Here is a 20,752-nt window from a genome sequence, read left to right as displayed (position 1 = left end):
GAATTGTCAGAGAAAAGCCAAGTATTACACTTCTTTATCTGTCTTTCTGTATCATTTCCTTTTTAGGAAAGACTGATCTGATCCTTCTTAACTAGCTATGTCAGGAGTTTCTCACTTTCTTATGTGAAATAGTTCATCTTCTGTTTTAAGATCAAGAAAGAATCAAGTTAACTAGCATTCTCTACCATTTCTTAAATGAATGTTCCAGTTTCCAGAGGGCAGCGTCTTTTGTTCAGATATTACTGGGCCTTGTGGGAAGGAAATGTGACTTTCCTCTTAGGGATTGGAGGAGCTAGGGAAAGGAAAGGTAGTAATTCTTTCTTTTGAAGAATGGGGTCAGTTTCCCTTTATTTGCACAGGGTTGTGGGTAGATTTTCCAGTAAAAAGTAAATAACTGGTAATGAAAATTAGGACTTCTTCATGGTGAGAGATTTTCTTTGCAGTATACACTTATTTTACTATCTGTTGTTTGTGTTTATACAGATAAACATGATGCTGGCAAACCTGTACAAGAAGGCTGGTCAGGAGCGCCCTTCAGTCACCAGCTATAAGGAGGTGCTGAGGCAGTGCCCATTAGCCCTTGATGCCATTCTAGGTAGAGATATTTTCTGCCTGTTTTCATGGCATGTTTACTGTCAAAGATAGTAGTTCTCAATCTTGGCTGTACATTAGAATAACTTTATTTTTTAAAAGTTCCCCTCCAGAGAGTGATTTAATAGGATTCTGTTGTCACATATTCAGTCAAGAAATACTTAATCATGGTTTTTGGCTGGGCACAGTGGCTCACACCTGTAATCCTAGCACTTTGGGAGGCTGAGGTGGGTGGATTGCCTGAGCTCAGGAGTTCAAGACCAGCTTGGGCAACATGGCACAACCCCGTCTCTACTAAAAATACAGAAATTAGCCAGGCATGGTGGCACATGCCTGTAGTCCCAGCTCCTCGGGAGGCTGGGGCATGAGTATCACTTGAACCCAGGAAAGTGGAGGTTGCAGTGAACTGAGATTGTGCCACTGCATTCCAGCCCAGGGGGACAGAGCAAGACTCTGTCTCAAAAAGAAAAGAAATACTAAAATATGTTTTTTCTGTCATGCATTGCTCAGAATAGGGAAGCAGTTGCCGTTTAGCCGAGGGAAAACATAGCTCGTTGCTCCTTGCATGTGGAAGAGAGATATCGTGCCTTACTTTCTTTCTTCTGCTTTTTGTTGGTTTAGGCTTGCTGTCCCTTTCTGTAAAAGGGGCAGAGGTGGCGTCCATGACAATGAATGTGATCCAAACCGTGCCTAACTTGGACTGGCTATCTGTGTGGATCAAAGCGTATGCTTTTGTGCACACCGGTGACAACTCAAGAGCAATCAATACCATCTGGTGAGAGCCACAAAGTTAATTCAGTGTTTTTGAGGCCTTTGCTTGTCTGGAATTCTGGTGTATCTGAAGTAACAAAAAGAAAAATGAGATGCTTCTCTCTTGGTGCTGCAGCCAGTCTCTGGGATGTGTTAGTCTTTTACACTGAATGGTCCCAAATATAATCATGTAATCATCTCTGTTGGGGACCTGTAAAAATATAAATCTGACTGAGTTTAGCTCTGCACCTGCATAGGTAGTAACCCTTGCAAAGCAAAGCCGGCTACCTTGGTGTGTCATTTTTTTGTTTTTTTCGAGACAAGATTTCTCTCTCTCTCACCCAGGCTGGAGTGCAGTGGCATAGTCACAGCTCAGTGTAGCCTTGACCTGTCAATCTCCTGGGCTCAAACTATCCCCCTGCTCAACCTCCTGATTATCTGGGACTACAGGTGCACGCCACCACACCCAGCTAATTTTCGTATTTTTTTTTGTAGAGATGGGATTTCACCATGTTGCCCAAGCTGGTCTTGAATTCCTGGGCTCAAGTGATTCTCCCACCTGGGCTTCCCAAAGTACTGGGATTATAGACGTGAGCCACTATGTCTGGCCTTGTGGAAGAAAATCATTTTGCACTCACCAGAAGCTTAGTTTATTGCAACATCTAACCTGGCTTGCCTTCTTGGGACTAGGGATTTTCTTTATATTCAGATAAAGTTCAAGGACAAGAAGAGGCTTGGGCTTGTGTGTTTTTTTTTTTTTTTTTTTTTTTTTTTTTTTGAGACGGAGTCTCGCTCTGTCGCCCAGGCTGGAGTGCAGTGGCCGGATCTCAGCTCACTGCAAGCTCCGCCTCCCGGGTTCCCGCCATTCTCCTGCCTCAGCCTCCCAAGTAGCTGGGACTACAGGCGCCCACCACCTCGCCCGGCTAGTTTTTTTTTTTTGTAGTTTTAGTAGAGACGGGGTTTCACTGTGTTCGCCAGGATGGTCTCGATCTCCTGACCTCGTGATCCACCCGTCTCGGCCTCCCAAAGTGCTGGGATTACAGGCTTGAGCCACCGCGCCCGGCCTGGGCTTGTGTTATGCAAAGTCATTTACTTGAGTAATAAATAGGTGTCACTTGTGAATGACATTACTTTTAACACCATGTAGCGTATGTTGTGTTCTGAAGAACTGCCACCACAAAGTTATTTGTTTGTACTGAGAGATTTCTGCTTTATTCTGTATTTTTGCTATCCTGTCCTGTATAACTTTTTTTAAAGTCATAAGCTTAAAGTTTTTTATTATGAAGACTTTTATATTTATGCAAAAGAAAATACTATCTGTATGACCAATCATCCAGATTCAACAACTAAATCCAGATTCAACAACTAAGAGGATTTATAATAGATTTAAAGGTTCAGTGTTTAATAAATATCTTAAAGTTCACTAGAGAAAAAATCCTTATTACGAGATAACGTGGACCTACTGGGAAGCTTAGCAGATCTGTACTTCAGAGCCGGAGACAATAAAAACTCTGTCCTCAAGTTTGAACAGGCACAGATGTTGGATCCTTATCTGATAAAAGGTAAGTAATTCTTGGGGCAGGAAGACAGTGGCTGTTGTTGAGGGGGATCAGAGATAATAGGGAGAATATGCAGCATGAATGCTCGATACCAAGTTTCATAGAAATAGTGTATAAAACTTATAGTAGTCTTTTAGTTTTTTTAGGTCATGACACATGTTTCTTTTTTTTTTTTTTTTTTTTTGGAGACGGAGTCTCGCTCTGTCGCCCAGCCCAGGCTGGAGTGCAGTGGCGCGATCTCGGCTCACTGCAAGCTCCGCCTCCCGGGTTTACGCCATTCTCCTGCCTCAGCCTCCCGAGTAGCTGGGACTACAGGCGCCCACAACCGCGCCCGGCTAATTTTTTGTAATTTTTAGTAGAGAAGGGGTTTCACCGTGGTCTCGATCTCCTGACCTTGTGATCCGCCCGCCTCGGCCTCCCAAAGTGCTGGGATTACAGGCGTGAGCCACCGCGCCCGGCCCAGAAATAGTGTATAAAACTTATAGTAGTCTTTTAGTTTTTTTAGGTCATGACACATGTTTCTAACACTTAGGTAATTCCATTTAAGCAGTTGTTTTTGATTGAATTCAAGTGTCTTCTCCCCACAGATCATTATTTGGCTTTTTTTCTTTTGAGGGGATCATAGCTCCTCTTTATGACTTACAAATTTATGATGTGCCTGACTGAGAATTTGGATGGCATCCCTAAAACCATAATATCCTTTTAGGGAATTTTGTTTTACCGTATCCTTAGTATAATTAAAAAGGAATAAGAAAGGGATAAGGTGATTAAAGACAGTAATTAGGCGTGAACAACAGAAAAATCACTGATCTTAAAAAAGATTGCAGGTGACAGGTAATCTTCACAGGGACCTCCAAGAGATGGCAGTTGGGACACTGGCAGTGAGTACTCAGGAATAGTGGGAAATAAGGTCAGATAGATATGCTGTCTATTTGTAAAGGCCCAAAAAAGGCCATCAGAAAAACAAGGCCTTGTGACAATAAACAGTCTTGTGAGCTCTTAACCCAGGGGAATGGCGGAGCTAGGAAGGGGCCATCCCAAGCATTTAGATGAGGAAACAGATCTAGAAAAATGGATTTGTTTGCACAAGATCTCCCTCTCGCCTCAAGTGCTTATTCCTCTTCTGCAAGCTCCCTGCACCCATGATGAAAATGTTGTTTTAGAAATACTAGTCTGGCAGCAGCTGGCAGCTTGGAATCTCAGACCAAGGCCCAGGAGCCAGCAGGAGCATTGTAGTAATCTTGGCTTGAGAGGAATTTTCATGGGAATCTGAAGGGGGATAACAAGGGATGGAAGAGAATGGTGGCAAGAGATAGGTAACAGTGAGCATAGGTCCCTTTTTATAGAATGTGGGTGAGAATAAAACGGGGGCTGGGGAGAGGCAGTGATTTTTTGTTTGCTTGTTTGTTTGAGACGGAGTTTCACTCTTGTCGCCCAGGCAGGAGTGCAGTGGCACAATCTTGGCTCACTGCAACCTCCGCCTCCTGGTTAAAGTGACTCTCCCACCTCAGCCTCCCGTGTAGCCAGGATTATAGGTGCCCGCCACCACACCCAACTAATTTTTGTATTTTTTTTAGAGGAGACGGGAGTTTCACCATGTTAGCCAGGATGGTCTGCAGCTCCTGACCTTAGGTAATCCACCTGCCTCAGTCTCCCTAAGTGTTGGGATTACAGGCCTGAGCCACTGTGCCCAGCCTGAGGCGGTGATCTTTTTTTTTTTTTTGAGACGGAGTCTCGCTCTGTTGCCCAGCCTGGAGTGCAATGGCCGGATCTCGGCTCACTGCAAGCTCCGCCTCCCGGGTTTACGCCATTCTCCTGCCTCAGCCTCCCGAGTAGCTGGGACTGTATACAGGCGCCCGCCACCTTGCCCAGCTAGTTTTTTGTATTTTTTAGGAGAGACGGGGTTTCACCGGGTTAGCCAGGATGGTCTCGATCTCCTGACCTCGTGATCCGCCCGCCTCGGCCTCCCAAAGTGCTGGGATTACAGACTTGAGCCACTGCGCCTGGCCGAGGTGGTGATCTTTAATGAACTACATTTTGGATAGAACTACAAGTTTTTTGGGAATAGGCCAACTTTTTCTGAGACTGACTGGCTTTTCAGCAGCATGTTTCTGATGGTCTAGAACTCTTGAAAGAGAAACCTTACTTGATGCCTTTTTTTGGGCCTTTTCTGGTTGGGTTGGGTTCGGGTAGCTGTATATCACGCCACAGGAGAGAGGGGCAAACACTTCCTGAAAATTGCAGGCTTTCAAATTGTGAGGTAGGTTGTTCTGCTCCTTTGTTTTTTTGTTTTGTCTTTTTTTTTTTTTGTGAGACAGAGTCTCACTCTATCACCCAGTCTGGAGTGCAGTGACGCGATCTCGGCTCACTGCAACCTCCACCTCCCGGGTTTAAGCAGTTCTCTGCCTCAGCCTCTTGAGTAGCTGGGATTACAAGTGTGTGCCACCATGCCCAGCAAGTTTTTGTATTTTTAGTAGAGACAATGTTTCACCACCTTGGCCAGGCTGGTCTTGAACTCCCGACTCGGCCTCCCAAAGTGCTGGGATTATAGGCGTGAGTCACCATGCCCAGCCTCCTTTGGTTTTTGGTTTTGTTTTTGTTGTTAGAGACAGGGTCTCACTCTGTCACTCAGGCTGGAGTGGCTCAAACATAGCTCACTGCAGCCTTGACCTCCTGGGCACAAGCAATCCTCCTGCCTTAGCCTCCTGACTAGCTGGGACCAAAGGCATGTGCCACTGTGCTTGGCTAATTTTTTTTTCTTTTTATTTTATTTTATTTATTTACTTTTTTAGACATAGTCTTACTCTGCCGCCCAGGCTGGAGTACAGTGGTGCAATCTCGGCTCACTGCAGCCTCCGCCCTCCGAATTCAAGCAGTTCTCCTGCCTCAGCCTCTCAAGTAGCTGGGATTACAGGCGCCTGCCACTGTACCCAGCTAATTTTTTGTATTTTTAGTAGAGACGGGGTTTCACCATCTTGGCCAGGCTGGTTTTGAACTCCTGACCTCGTCATCCACCTGCCTTGGCCTCCCAAAGTGCTGGGATTACAGGCATGAGCCACCACGCCTGGCCCTTCTTTTTTCTTGAGATGGAGTCTCGCTCTGTAGCCAAGGCTGGAGTGCAATGGTGTGATTCGGCTCGCTGCAACCTCCGCCTCTCTGGTTCAAGCGATTCTCCTGCCTCAGCCTCCTGAGTAGCTGGGATTACAGGCACACGCCACCATGCCCAGGTAATTTTTGTATTTTTAGTAGAGATGGGATTTCACCTGTTAGCCTGTTCTCGAACTCCTGACCTCGTGATCTGCCTGCCTCAGCCTCCCAAAGTGCTGGGTTTACAGGCATGAGCCACCACACCCAACCACTTGGCTAATATTTTAAAATTTATGTGGAGAACAGGGTCTTACCATATTGCCCAGGCTGGTCTTGAACTTCTGGGCCCAGGTGATACTCCTGCCTCCGCCACCCAGAGTGCCAGGATTACAGGTGTGAGCCACCATGCCCAGCTGGGTTTTGCATTTTCTTTTTTTTTTTGGAGGCAGAGTCTCAGTCTGTTGCCCAGGCAATGCAGTAGCGTGATCTCGGCTCACTGCAACCTACGCCTTCCTGGTTCAAGTGATCCTCCTGCCTCAGCCTCCCAAGTAGCTGGGAGTACAGGCACGTGCCACTATGCCCGGCTAATTTTTTGTGTTTTTAGTAGAGACAGGGTTTCACTGTGTTAGCCAGGATGGTCCTGATCTCCTGACCTCATGATCCACCTGCCTTGACTTCCTAAAGTGCTGGGATTACAGGTGTGAGCCCCTGCTCCCGGCCTGGGTTTTGCATTTTAATAGTCACTTTGTAGGAAACTGGAAATAGTAGTGGGAGGAGCCTGTGATGGTGGAAAGGGCTTAGCCCCTGCAGGAGCTGGGGCCTCAACATGGGGTCTGATATTGGGTGCTACTCCTGTATGTGGGACCCCTGCTTCTCTGCTTAAAACACCTCTTCTGTGTCCTCCTTTTCTAGGAATGGATGTATATGGCTACCTATTGGCACGAGAAGGGCGGCTGGAGGATGTTGAGAACCTTGGATGCCGCCTTTTCAATATCTCTGATCAGCATGCAGAACCGTGGGTGGTTTCTGGGTATGATTATGCCTTCTTTCTCCCCAGTTGTCAGGAGATTAAGAGATTGTGGTTGCTCCTGAAGAGAATATAAATTGAAAGCTCAGGTTTAAGAGGTAATCGCCTGGCTAGGCATGATGGCTCATGCCTGTAATCTCAACACTTTGGGAGACTGAGACAGGCGGATTGCTTGAGGCCAGGAGTTCGAGACGAGCCTGGCCATCGTGGCAAAACCCGTCTCTACTAAAAATACAAAAGTTGTGTGCGGTGGCTCACGCCTGTAATCCCAGCACTTTGGGAGGCCAAGGTGGGTGGATCGCTTGAGGTCAGGAGTTTGAAACTATCCTGACCAACATGATGAAACCCCATCTCTACTAAAAATACAAAAATTAGCCAGGTACGGTGGTAGGCATCTGTAATCCCAGCTACTTGGGAGGCTGAGGCAGGAGAATTGCTTGAATCTGGGAGGCAGAGGTTGCAGTGAGCCAAGATCACACCATTTCACTCCAGCCTAGGTGACAGAGCAAGACTCCATCTAAAAAAAAAAAAAAAAAGTCGGGCATGGTGGCGCACGCCTGTAATCCCAGCTACTCGGGAGGCTGAGACAGGAGAATCGCTTGAACCCAGGAGTCAGAGGTTGCAGTGAGCCAAGATCGTGCCACTGCATTCCAGATGGGTAGCAGAGTGAGTTTTTGTCTCAGAAATAAATAAATAAAATTAAAAGAGGTAATTACTTGAGGCCAGGAGTTTGAGACCAGCCTGGGCAGTGTAGCAAGACTCTCTCTCTCTCAATCTCTCTCTCTCTCTCTCTCTCTCTCTCTCTCTCTCTCTCTCTGTCTCTCTGTCTCTCTCTCTCTATATATATATACACACACACACACACATATAAGTATATGTATATATTTTTAAAAGGATAATCAGTCCTGGATTCAAATCATGGTTTATGACTCTGGATGCATTATTTATCTATCTAGGTCTGTATTCTCATTTGGAAAATGGGCTAATAACCTCTCCTTCTAGGGTTAAGCATTAACTGAGCTGGTGAATGCGTTGTGCTTAGTACTGAGCCATCAGTGATGGGGCCAGAAGATGCTCCTTTGTTATTAACCTGGCTTTACAAATTCTCCTAATGCCTCTCTGCTAATAACTAATATCTAGATCATAGGTTCTTTTTCATAATTTGTCCCTTCCGTATCAAGATTTCCCCTTAAAAATAAATATTTAGTGGATTTTTTGGTTTGTTTTGCTTTTCTACTAATATCATAGGTTAAAACTGTAAGTGTGGTTTGGAATAAGGATTATGTTCAGGGCCTTCAATATGATTTTTGGATGAAGTTTCTTTGTAGTCTTCTCTTAAATAACTTCTGGGGTTTTTTTGTTGTTTTTTTGTTGTCTCCAGCTGTCACAGCTTCTATAGCAAACGCTACTCACGGGCCCTCTATTTAGGAGCCAAGGCCATTCAGCTGAACAGTAATAGTGTGCAAGCTTTGCTACTTAAGGGAGCAGCACTTAGGAACATGGGCAGAGTCCAAGAAGCAATAATCCACTTTCGGGAGGCCATACGGCTCGCACCTTGTCGCTTAGATTGTTATGAAGGTAAGATAGAAAACACAGGTGAATGGTATGAATCTGTGGGTGTGGCAACAGTCCTCAGACGGAAGGTTTCATTAGGCCAGCACTTCCCAAACTCTGTTAGAATAATCTGGGGAAGCTGGCCGGATGTGGTGGCTCATGCCTGTAATCTCAGCACTTTGGGAGTCTGAGACCGGGCGGATCACGAGGTCAAGAGATTGAGACCATCCTGGCCAACGTGGTGAAACCCCGCATCTACTAAAAATACAAAAATTAGCTAGGCATGGTGGTACACGCCTGTAGTCCCAGCTACTTGGGAGGCTGAGGCAGGAGAATTGCTTGAACCTGGGAGGCAGAGGTTTCAGTGAACTGAGATCACACCACTGCACTGCAGCCTGGCAACAGAGTGAGACTCCCTCCCAAAAAAAAAAAAATCATCTGGGGAAGCTTTTCAAATCCTGATGTTGCATCTCTCCAATGTAGATGGAAATATATGGAGTTGGGAATAGACATTGACATTTCTGGAGGTCCCCAGGTGTTACCAATGTGCAGACAAGTTTGGGAACCACTGCACTAGGCATTTTACATTTATTTAGGGCTTTCAATGGATTTGTCACCCTGTACTTTCAGAATCCATTTTTTCTGATTTTTTTTTTCTGGTTTTTGGTGAGGGGAGAGTTGGGATGGGGTTTTTTTTTTGTCCTCCCACCCCTCGCCCCCATCCAATGTGGCATACTCATTAATATGAATCTCTCTGTGTCAGGCACCATGCGAGATCACTTAGTTTGCCTATTTTTTTTTTAATTCCTTTTTTTTTTTTTTTCCGAGACAGAGTCTCACTTTGTTGCCCAGGCTGGAGTGCAGTGGCACAATCTTGGCTCACTGCAAGCTCCACCTCCCGGGTTAATGCCATTCTCCTGCCTCAGCCTCCTGAGCATGTGGGACCACAGACTCCCAGCCACCACACCCGGCTAATTTTTTGTAGTTTTAGTAGAGATAGGGTTTCACTGTGCTAGCCAGGCTGGTCTCAATCTCCTGACCTCGTGATCTGCCCACCTCGGCCTCCCAAAGTGCTGGGATTACAGGCATGAGCCACTATGCCCAGGCCTTGTTTTTTTTTTGAGACAGAGCCTTACCCTGTTGCCCAGGCTAGAGTGCAATGGCATGATCTTGGCTCACTGCAGCCTCCACCTTCCAGGTTCAAACGATTCTCCTGCCTCAGCCTCTCAAGTAGCTGGGATTACAGGCGCCCACCACCACACCTGGCTAATTTTTGTATTTTTTAGTGATATGAGGTTTCACCATGTTGGCTAGGCTGGTCTCGAACTCCTGACCTCATGATCTCCCTGCCTCAGCCTCCCAAAGTGCTGGGATTACAGGCATGAGCCACCACAACCGGCCTATTTTTTTTATTTTTATTTGAGATAGAATCTCACTCTGTCGCCCAGGCTGGAGTGCAGCCATGCAATCTCAGCTCACTGCAACATCTGCTTCCTGGATTTAAGTGATTCTCCTGCCTCAGCCTCCTGAGTAGCTGGGATTACAGGCGTGCACCACCACACCCAGCTAATTTTTGTATTTTTAGTAGAGGCGGGGTTGCGCCATGTTAGCCAGGCTGGTCCCAAACTCCTGGGCTCAAGTGATCTGCCCACCTCGGCCTCCTAAGGTGCTGGGATTACAGGCATGAGCCCCACTGTACATGGCCTGTTAGGCCTATTCTTTTTTGTGGCCATCTTACCTTGGGCCAGAGTTAGTACTCATGGGATAACTCCACATCCGTATGATAGTGTTGGCTGTGGGAATGGGTCTGTTCATTGTGACCTCCAGAGTGGGCACAATCGGGGCCCAACTTTGTTTTGTTACGTAATATTTTAAGTTCATGTGAACTGACCCTAGGAGTTCAAAGGACCTGTGCCAGCTTCAGCAACGTTTGGTGACTCAGCCACAGACATTAAAATAGATCTTACAAGATGCAGTTCCTCCAAAACATATTTTTATAAGCACTTAAAAATATACCCAGGAGTCTAGGAGTGATTTGCTCTTAACAGGAAGATGAGTTCAAATTTGAGAAATAAAATTTGGATGTTGGGAAAGAGAACAGATCTGCTTATATAGCCAGAGAGCTATGCCTCTGGATTTGTTGGGGGGAAAGAGGATTGTCTTTGTTTTTAAAGAAGCTCTAGCAAACTAGCCATTGATTTCAGATTAACTTCTTGATCCTGAAACTGTAACTTCCCTATCTTCCCAGCTGCTGTTATCATGTTAATTCCATTATACTGCATGCTTATTTCACCAGAGATCAGGGATGCAGTTGAATAGCCTGTCCTCTAATATTTGGACAGCAGATGTTTCCCAGTTGGCCAGTGAGGCTTCTTAAGCTGCCATTTGGAGATTTGGGTCAGGGCAACTCTGACTACACCCTTTGAGGTTTCTTACAGTTTCCAGTGGGAGCTTCCTTCTTTTGCTGGTAGAGGTTTAGGTTAGGCAAGTGCATTCTGTTTTCTTCTTAAGCTCCAGTAGGGCTTTAGCAGGGAATTAAAACTATTCAATAAGTAATTGCAAACAACTGTGTGTGGAATCCAGCATGGATTAAGAGTTAGGTAGTTGGCCAGGTGTGGTGGCTCACGCCTGTAATCCCAGCACTTTGGGAGGCCGAGGCCAGTGGATCAGCTGAGGTCAGGAGTTCGAGACCAGCCTGGCCAACATGGCGAAATACCATCTCTACTAAAAATAGAAAAAAATTTAGCCTTGCGTGGTGGCACACACCTGTAGTCCCAGCTACTTGGGAGGCTGAGGCAGGAGAATCGCTTGAACCCAGGAGACATGGGTTGCAGTGAGCTGAGATATCACCACTGCACTCCAGCCTGGATGACAGAGCAAGACTGTTTCTTAAAAAAAAAAAAAAAGAGTTAGATAATTTCTGGTTAAGTAACCGTAGTGTGTGGAAGGGTGTGCATGAATGTTATAAATGCTGCTAGGGTGGAGGAGTATGCAGAGAAAATCTGCCAAGGATTGTGTGGGTTTGGGGTTTAAGCTGTTTTTTTGTTTTGATGAGCGCTTTGTGCCAAAAAGTTATTCCTCTGTTCTCCTCAACTTCTTGGCGTGAAGAGTTGAGAGTTGACTCTTCTCAAGGTGGCCTCCTCATAGGACATCTCGCTGTGGGTGTGGAAAGAGGCAAGGGCTGCCAGTTCCAGTCTGTTTGGTGCACCTGATAAAGTATTCTTGATCTAGTTTAGGGAAGCCCTCAGCAAGTGCCTTTTGAGACAGCTGTTATGTTTCAAATAAAAGAGTCTTTCTCCCTAGGTTGCTTGACAATAAGTCCTTTATTTGTCAAACTGGAAATTCACTTAAAGACTCTAGGAGCCAGGCCAGGCACGGTGGCTCATACCTGTAATCCCAGCACTTTGGGAGGCCAAGCTAGGCGGATCACCTGAGGTCAGGAGTTCGAGACCAGCCTGACCAACATGGAGAAACCCCGTCTCTACTAAAAATACAAAACTAGCCGGGCATGGTGGCGCATGCCTGTAATCCCAGCTACCCGGGAGGCTGAGGGAGGAGAATCACTTGAACCCGGGAGGCGGAGGTTGCAGTGAGTGGAGATGGTGCCATTGCACTCCAGCCTGGGCAACAAGAGCGAAACTCCATCTCAAAAAAAAAAGACCCTAGGAGCCTTCCATCTTAAACCTAGCCCTGCAGGTGACCGAATGCAGCTGGAGAATAACAGCTTGTTAAGAGGCAGCAAAACCTTGGGTTTTGTTGGGAACATCATCTCTCACTACTTTGATCTCTTGGCCATATGACAAACTAATCATTAGTGTCGCATTTATTCTTCCAGCGGTCAGATGGGGTGCTCACATGCTGTGAGTTCCTTACATGTGCTTGTTTCCTTCCCTAAACTGAAGGTGCCTTTGAAGGCAGTCTTTTTCCACATCCATCAAGTGCTCTGGGGAAGAGCACTTCTTAGCTATTCCATCAACACACTTGCCTGTCTAATCCCACCATCAGTTTCCCCTGGCCTGCCGTTCGTCTGAAACTTTGAAGGTTAGCAATTTGGAGAGCTGTCAGAGTGGAAGCATGGGTTGAAGTGGTAATGGCATTGAATGTCTTAATGTGTTTTACTTTTTTCAGGTCTTATCGAGTGTTACTTAGCCTCCAACAGTATTCGAGAAGCAATGGTAATGGCTAACAACGTTTACAAAACTCTGGGAGCAAATGCACAGACCCTTACCCTTTTAGCCACCGTTTGTCTTGAAGACCCAGTGACACAGGAGAAAGCCAAAACGTTATTAGATAAAGCCCTGACCCAAAGGCCAGATTACATTAAGGCTGTGGTGAAAAAAGCAGAACTGCTTAGTAAGTGTGTCTTATTTTCTGCCCTATTCATCATTAATTTTTATGAAACCTGACCTCATTGGACACCCTTGTCCCAGCTAGTTACAGATGACCAGACAGGTGTGTGTGTTTTGCAGCAGGTCTGAGCCTGCTTGGATTGGTTTATATTTAGCCCAACCAAATGTAGCTGGCTTAGACCTGCTTGGCTTGGCTGTAGCCACCTATAATTGGTTGGTATCTGTTTGGCTCACTTTTTTTTTATTTTTTATTATTATTTTTTTTTTTTTTGAGATGGAGTCTCACGCTATTGCCCAGGCTGGAGTGCAGTGGCGCGATCTCGGCTTACTGCAAGCTCCGCCTCCTGGGTTCACGCCATTCTCCTGCCTCAGCCTCCTGAGTAGCTAGGACTACAGGCACCCGCCACCGCGCCCGGCTAATTTTTTGTATTTTTAGTAGAGACGGGGTTTCACTGTGGTCTCGATCTCCTGACCTTGTGATCCGCCCGCCTCGGCCTCCCAAAGTGCTGGGATTACAGGCTTGAGCCACCGCGCCCGGCCTTTTTTTTTTTTTTTTTTTTTTTTTTTTTTTTTTTTCTTTTTTTTTTTTTGAGACGACCTCTTGCTCTATCACCCAGGCTGGAGTGCAGTGGCGCAATCTCAGCCCACAGCAACTTCCGCCTCCCAGGTTCAAGCGATTTTTCTGCCTCAGCCTCCTGAGTAGCTGGGTCTACAGCCATGCACTACCACACCCAGCTAATTTTTTTTCTTTTTTTTTTAGTAGAGACAGGGTTTCACCATATTGGCCAGGCTGGTTTCGAACTCCTGACCTCGTGATCCACCCATCTCGGCCTCCCAAAGTGGTGGGATTACAGGCGTGAGCCGCTGCGTCCAGCCTTGGCTCACTGTTATCTGGTTTGAGTTGTCCTGAATTAGTTTGAGCTGAATCTAACTAACTGGTTTTAGCCAGTTTGAACTGTTTGGTGCTATCTGAATTATTTTATGACTTCTCATTTGGCCCTGTTTTTTTTTTTTTTTTTTTTCAGTCCTGATTTATGATGAACTCATAATTTGGTTCATTGAATTTGGGCTAGTTGGCAAATGCAATTTGGCTTTTTAAAGTTAAGAGCCCATTAAGGCCGGGCGCGGTGGCTCAAGCCTGTAATCCCAGCACTTTGGGAGGCCGAGGCGGGCGGATCACGAGGTCAGGAGATCGAGACCATCCTGGCTAACACGGTGAAACCCCGTCTCTACTAAAAATACAAAAAACTAGCCGGGCGCGGTGGCGGGCGCCTGTAGTCCCAGCTACTCGGAGGCTGAGGCAGGAGAATGGCGTAAACCCGGGAGGCGGAGCTTGCAGTGAGCTGAGATCCGGCCACTGCGCTCCAGCCTGGGTGACAGAGCAAGACTCCGTCTCAAAAAAAAAATAAAAAAAATAAAGTTAAGAGCCCATTTAAAACATTGTAATTCAAACTGCAGATTTCTTAACTGAATAGGACATCAGGTGTGCTTGCCCTCGCTTTGTGTTGCACCGGTGTTATCTTGAGGATGTCTGCAAAGAGATTGTCAGAATGGTAGTTGTGTTTTTTTTGTACGTGACTTAAGATGGGAATATATTTTCAAAATGTTCAAGTAGGACAGTGAGGGTCTTTTTTATTCCACCAGGCAGAGAACAGAAATATGAAGATGGAATTGCTTTGCTGAGGAACGCACTGGCTAATCAGAGTGACTGTGTCCTGCATCGGATCCTAGGAGATTTCCTTGTAGCTGTCAATGAGTATCAGGAGGCAATGGACCAGTATAGTATAGCACTAAGGTAGGCACTAGCCTCCCTTGGGGGAAGGCCACTGAGGAGGGTAGAGGAGGCAGTGAGCTGCGTCACAGGAGTTATGGAGTTATGGAAACACACACACACTTTGTGTCCATGGTTGAAAGCAGAATAATAATAGTAATGGTAGAGGAGTTATTTGTGGATTCATGACTTCTAAAAATTTTTCTTAAAATATATTAACAACATTAGAGAACTGTTTCACTCCTAACCATCCCACACCACTATAACATCTGTGTTCATTTGTATAGCTCATCTTCTGTCCTTGCCCACACATATTTTTATAGGGTTGTACCTAGTATATATTTTATATTCTTTTTCAAATCAAAGTATTGTAAGTACTTTCCCATGTTTCTATCTACTGTAGTCATTAAGAACTTGAGGTCTGAAGTTTTGAATACTACCTTCACCACCTGTGATCTTGGGCAAGTTACTAACACATTTCCTTGTTTATATCTAGCTACCTTATTAGATATTAAATGATCGAATGAGGGTTAAATGATTATTTCATGTAAAGCTCTTAGCCCTGTGCCTGGTACATAGTAAATACTAAATAAATAGTGGTATTCTTACTGTTTAATACAGAAGTGGTTTCTTTGAGGGTTGTCTGTGTGTCTGTAAGGTTATGGTGAAGGGCTGTCTTTAATATAGAGTCTGATCACATTCAGTTGTTCAGCGCACAGTTAAGCACCACTTGTGTGCCTAGGATCTCAGTGACGACTGGAGATGCTATGTTTCGGGAGCTGTCAGTCTCAGACATGCAGACTGACCATACAACGTGCTAAGGGCTTTCATAGCAGTCTGTAGAAGGGAAGATGGGAGTCCAGAGGGCAAGACCCCTGGGTTTGGGTGACAGCTTCAGAGTACAGGATGTGGAAGGCTTCAACCAGGAGATGAGGAGATGTTACAGATCGGTCCGCATTTGTATCGGTAGAAACAGGGTGCCAACGTGGGTTTTAGTTGCTTTTTAGAATCCCAGAAGCAAGTGAGAAAATAAAATACCAGACTTCCATTAGAGGTGGAGTTTGCTAGGGGTGGGACACCTGCTGGCTTGGGTGATGGTCACCAAGGCAAGAGGAAAGATTGCTTAGGAGGCAAATAAATGAATGTTCTAGAGGCTCTGAACTTTGGGGTGGGGGTGGCATATGTACTGACACTCAGCTGCTAAATGCAAATGCTTGGGTAGAGGTAGCCTTGGGTCCTGGGGTCTAACCTAGGTGTTTACAAGTCTGTTCCATGGTACAGCGTGATGTTTTTGGTTGGCTCCTGAAATACTGATATGTTTAATTACATCATAAGAACATGGGACACCTATACTCAGAGAAATTCCTATTTTTTGTAACCCTGTAGCTCAAAAACCCAACTTTCTGGGAATTACATTTGAATTTACCTGTTAATGTTTGTTTGCCACTTTTTCATTTGTGTTATCTGGTAGCTGCCTCTAGCAGCATGCTAGGGGTAATAGGTATGAAAAAATTTAAGAAATTTGTGGAGAAAAACTCAAATTGAGCATTCTAAAAATTAGGAAAAGACTCCTTTTTGCACTTCTGGTGGTGGACTCCCTCAACCCAGCCTTGGAAGCCTGAGTTGCGAGCCCAGGCTTTAGCACATTCTCTGGGACTGTGTAGTCATTTCACTGCCGGGCCAGGGAGATGACGAATCAGCCAGCAAGAGCAAGGCAGAGATTCAGGCGTCTCCTTTGTTTTGTTGTCCCCTAGTTTGGACCCCAATGACCAGAAGTCTCTAGAGGGGATGCAGAAGATGGAGAAGGAGGAGAGTCCCACGGATGCCACTCAGGAGGAGGATGTGGACGACATGGAAGGGAGTGGGGAAGAAGGGGACCTGGAGGGCAGCGACAGTGAGGCGGCCCAGTGGGCTGACCAGGAGCAGTGGTTCGGCATGCAATGAGGGGGCGGCAGCTCCATGGCCGCACTGGCCTGCCCTGCTCTGAGCACTTCCGTGGACTGAAGGAACCGTAGGAGCCTGCTCTCAGGAGGACAATGATTCAGCATGTGATTGCAGCAGGGGTCTCTGCCCCCTCGCTCCCGATTCCTAGTCGTGACTTCATTTCTAAAACAGAGCCTGACCAACCTTCCATGTATCTCCATCCTCCCCTGCTCCAGCCAGGGAGGATTGAGGGAGTGCCCCAAGACCCACACACATGTTGGGGCTTCTGGGCCAAGAGTACTTTTTATATAACTAATTTCTGAATCCAAAAGCTCAAGGAATAGACAGTGTTCTGTGACATGGATGGGTTTGAAAGAGTTACCCACCATCCCAGCACGATAGTGTCATCTCCCAAGTTGGATGGCAGCACGATCTGGCCCTAGGGAGCTTCCTGTTCCCAGAAGTCACTGTCCTGGGCTATCCAGACGTCCCTAGTAATCTTGCTTCCTTCTGCAATGTTAGTAATGCCTTAAGCTGACAGTTGCTATTTTGCAGAACAGTTTTCCTCTTTGCTTAGCTGGTAACTTCCCTCCGAGCCTGGGCTGATCTGAGAAACAGGTGTGATGAGAGCATGAACAGAGATGCACCTGGGGCAGTTCCCTAATAAAACTGGTTTGTACAGTCATGGTGTTGGGGTGATCAGAATGGAAGCCCTTTTTAAAATAGACTCTTAGTATTTTTGTCTTACTCAGAATGCATTGATTCAGCCCCAGAAGTATTTGCCAAAAATAGACTTTCTTCCCCTAGTGTTGGGAGCCAGGAGGGTTGGAAAGCTCAGGAACCCTGAGCTGGTTCATCTGTTTGCATATTGGATAGGTAAATTTCCCTGGAGCCTGAGAGTCTTTGACCAGATTTCAGCTGAGTCTGCCTGGCTCTTTCGCTGCAGCTGGGAGATTGGGGTCTGGTTCCAGCAGTCTGTCACTGGTCAGCTTGAGTGTCATACCCTGAGCTCTGGGGCTGGGAGTTTCTTCCCACACCCTCTCCCTTGTGTCTTAAGTTGCGATGGCTCTGAGTATACAATTAATCGGAGGTGGGGGGTGGGTGTCACAGCTAATCCCAAATTCAAAACTTAGTCCAAGGTGCTGCAAAATATAAATTAGATGTCAATAGAAAGTCGTATCCTAAAATGTAAAAACTGTAAGTGTACAGTAGTTAATGAGCTCAGAACATCTGATAACTGCAATTTAAAATGGGCAAAAAGTTTCTGTGAGTCGGTCTAAAACCCAAAGCCTGCACAACATCACTTGATCTGAGCCACCTCTGAAGAGACATATAAGGCGGGGTGTGCTTACCTGTAATCCCATCACTTTGGGAGGCCGAGGCAGGCGGATCACTTGAGACCAGGAGTTTGAGACCAGCCTGGCCAACATGGCAAAACCCCTTCTCTATTAAAAATACAAAAATTAGCTGGCCGTGGTGGTACACACCTATGATCCCAGCTACTCAATACTCAGGAGACTGAGGCAGGAGAATCGCTTAAACCCAGGAGGTGGAGGTTGCAGTGAGCCAGGATCTGCACTGTACTCCAACCTGGGTGACAGAGACAGTGTTTAAAAAAAAAAGCCCCACAGATAGTGGGGTCACACCAGGTGAGTGTGCGGCCAGGAGAAGAAGCTGCCTGCCCCTTGGCCTAGACATGCTCTCCCGGATGCAGCCTCACCTCATGGGCTTCCTCAGCTCCAGGACCTGTCATTACTGTGATGAGAGAGGAGAGGCGAAGCCTCTTTGCCTTTCCCCTGACTCTAGGAGGAAGCCCAGCCCCACCACGCAGTCTCATCTCTGCATGGCAAGCTCGCCACCACACTCACATCCACTGGATCAGGGTCCCAGAGCCCAGGCCCCATGCATCGTCCTCAGCTGGCACCCTCCCACCGTCCCCTTCCTTGACATGCCCCTCAGCTCTGCTGAGAGCCCCTGTGCTATCTTGGCTCTTCCGGCCCAGCACCTCCCAGGACGGATCCTCTCCCTGCAGCTCCAGCCGCAAGGTGACAGCCAGGTTGGAAGAGGTGGCTGAAGCTGAAACCACCTCACACGGGATTGAGAAAACACTTGGTCCGCATCAAAGAGTGGTGCTCGGAGGGGGCTGAAGCTGTCTCTTGGCACTGCCACCGTCACTCTCACTAACCCAAAACCTCAAGGGCAGGGAGCTCCAGGAGGCAGGGACAGAACCAGGCTGCTCAGCCCTGTGCCTCTCCTGCCGAGCCACCTGCCAGGAGACCAGGCCCCTGACCAAGGACAGCCCCCAAATTCCCAGTCACCACAAGTTCTTTCTGGGTTCTGGAGTCCCACGTGCCAGTATGGGGATGTTTTAACTGAGTCATTTCTCTACCTTCCAGATTGTTCAGAGACCACCTGGGTCTGAAAAGCACCCTCAGAACCCATGGGCTGCTGGGGCAGTTAGCTATGCAGCCCCTGCTGCCTCCCCTGCCTCCTAGGGTGAGGACTAAATGAGCCCGTGTGGCGTTCAGCGTGTCACCCTTTGCGACATCCTCACAGGGGGAATGCCAGCTGGCCAGGCCTCCCTGGGGAGCTGGGGGTGGTTCTGTCCTCCTGGAGCCCTCTTGTCCCTGAAGGACCCTCAGCCAAGCAGGGAGGCAGGCTCCAGAGTCGGGGTGAGCCTTGCCCTTCAGTGAGACCTTTCATTTTTCACTTTTCAACCCCTGCTGGGCTCCAGGAACCTGATAGGTGTGTACCCTACTCATGGCTGATGGCAGGAGCTCTCCCTGCAGCCACAGCTTGGGGGCCACACTCCTGCCTCTGAATTCCTCGAAATGAGGCCAGCTTTTGCCCAAATCTGCAATCCGCAAACTAGAGCATGCGTCTCTGATGCAGGTTCCCAGGCCCAGCACCAAACTTTTATTGGAATCCAGAGGCCTGGCCCAGGCCCAGCGGTCTGCAGCTTTCACTTCCCACCCTGACTTCTATTCTATGCAGGTGTTCCCTGAACAAATATTGAGAAACCTGGGAGAGGGGAGCTCGAAGTTCCCAGCAGCTGCAGGCCTGACCCCAGAGGGCCCTTAGGAGATACACTCTGCAGCTGCCCGTGGGTGGGAAGAACCGGCCTCCAAAGGCCTCACCTGTGGCTTCCTGCGTTCCCAGTCCTACACCGGCTTACCTGTGGCAGGCCAGGGCCTGTGCGGAGCTGCTTCCCAGAGCTCAGGTGAGCTGGCCCTGTGAGCAGCTCTCTGGGGTTGTGCTCAGGCCTGCATTCCCTGCTGACGACAGGCAGTGAGTCCAGACTCCACATGCACCTCACCTCGTCCTCCAGGCACGGCTGTGGCCAGGTCACCAGGAAGCCCTGTGCTGGGAGGGGCCATTGAGGTAAGTGCCTTACTAAGGTTTTCCACTTTCTGCAGGAGCCTCTCTGCCCCAGGGCAGCAGGAGTGGCCTCAGTTGTCACCTCCCCTCTTGGGGTGCGGTGCAGGTCTGCCGTCCAGACGCCTCCAGGCCTGGGCAACCTCAGCACCCCTGCCCCTGCCGCACCTGGGCCACCACCAGCCTGGTCTAGGGTGTGGGGTTTTCCCAGATTGCTGTGGAAGGTCATTGGCAGCACAGCACTCGGCACCAGCAAGGTCAGGAACAAACCAAGAAGCCCACAGTGCAGCCTCCACAGCAGCCATGAAAAGAAAACATGAATTTTATTTTATTTTATTTTTTTATTTTTATTTTATTTTATTTTTTTTTTTGAGACAGAGTCTTGCTCTGTCGCCCAGGCTGGAGTGCAGTGGCGCAATCTCGGCTCACTGCAAGCTCCGCCTCCCGGGTTCACGCCATTCTCCTGCCTCAGCCTCCTGAGTAGCTGGGACTACAGGCGCCCGCCACCGCGCCCGGCTAATTTTTTGTATTTTTAGTAGAAACGGGGTTTCACCGTGGTCTCGATCTCCTGACCTAGTGATCCGCCCGCCTCGGCCTCCCAAAGTGCTGGGATTACAGGCGTGAGCCACCGCGCCCGGCAAAAACATGAATTTTAAAATAACAGTGCCACCATGCACTGCTGGTGGGAATTTAAGGTGTTGCAACCACTGTGGAGAACAGTCTGGCGATTCAGAAATTCAAACAGTACTACCTTAGGATCCAGCGT

General features: G+C 47.5%; 1 protein-coding gene and 1 pseudogene across 8 annotated transcripts in view; both read left to right on the top strand.

The window, feature by feature from the left end:
• Nucleotides 1-17,296, top strand: part of ANAPC7 (anaphase promoting complex subunit 7) — a 29,364-nt gene extending 12,068 nt beyond the window's left edge. For 4 of the 8 annotated variants that reach the window (XM_005572236.4, XM_045365922.2, XM_045365921.2 and 1 more), the window contains 8 exons: nucleotides 484-595; nucleotides 1,213-1,366; nucleotides 2,761-2,903; nucleotides 6,900-7,017; nucleotides 8,396-8,592; nucleotides 12,697-12,921; nucleotides 14,562-14,712; nucleotides 16,443-17,296. In XM_005572236.4, coding sequence (XP_005572293.2) covers nucleotides 484-595; nucleotides 1,213-1,366; nucleotides 2,761-2,903; nucleotides 6,900-7,017; nucleotides 8,396-8,592; nucleotides 12,697-12,921; nucleotides 14,562-14,712; nucleotides 16,443-16,632 — 1,290 coding nt within the window. In that variant the 3' untranslated portion in view covers nucleotides 16,633-17,296. The remainder of the gene's footprint in view (nucleotides 1-483; nucleotides 596-1,212; nucleotides 1,367-2,760; nucleotides 2,904-6,899; nucleotides 7,018-8,395; nucleotides 8,593-12,696; nucleotides 12,922-14,561; nucleotides 14,713-16,442) is intronic. The other 4 variants (XM_065524803.1, XM_074007794.1, XM_074007793.1 and 1 more) reach the window with 2 other exon arrangements.
• Nucleotides 17,297-18,152: 856 nt separating this feature from the next.
• Nucleotides 18,153-19,181, top strand: LOC141408107 (uncharacterized; annotated as a pseudogene).
• Nucleotides 19,182-20,752: the final 1,571 nt, after the last annotated feature.

This window comes from Macaca fascicularis, chromosome 11, assembly GCF_037993035.2.
Source record: "Macaca fascicularis isolate 582-1 chromosome 11, T2T-MFA8v1.1".
Lineage (NCBI taxonomy): Eukaryota > Metazoa > Chordata > Mammalia > Primates > Cercopithecidae > Macaca > Macaca fascicularis.
This window is presented reverse-complemented; position numbering and strand designations above follow the sequence as displayed.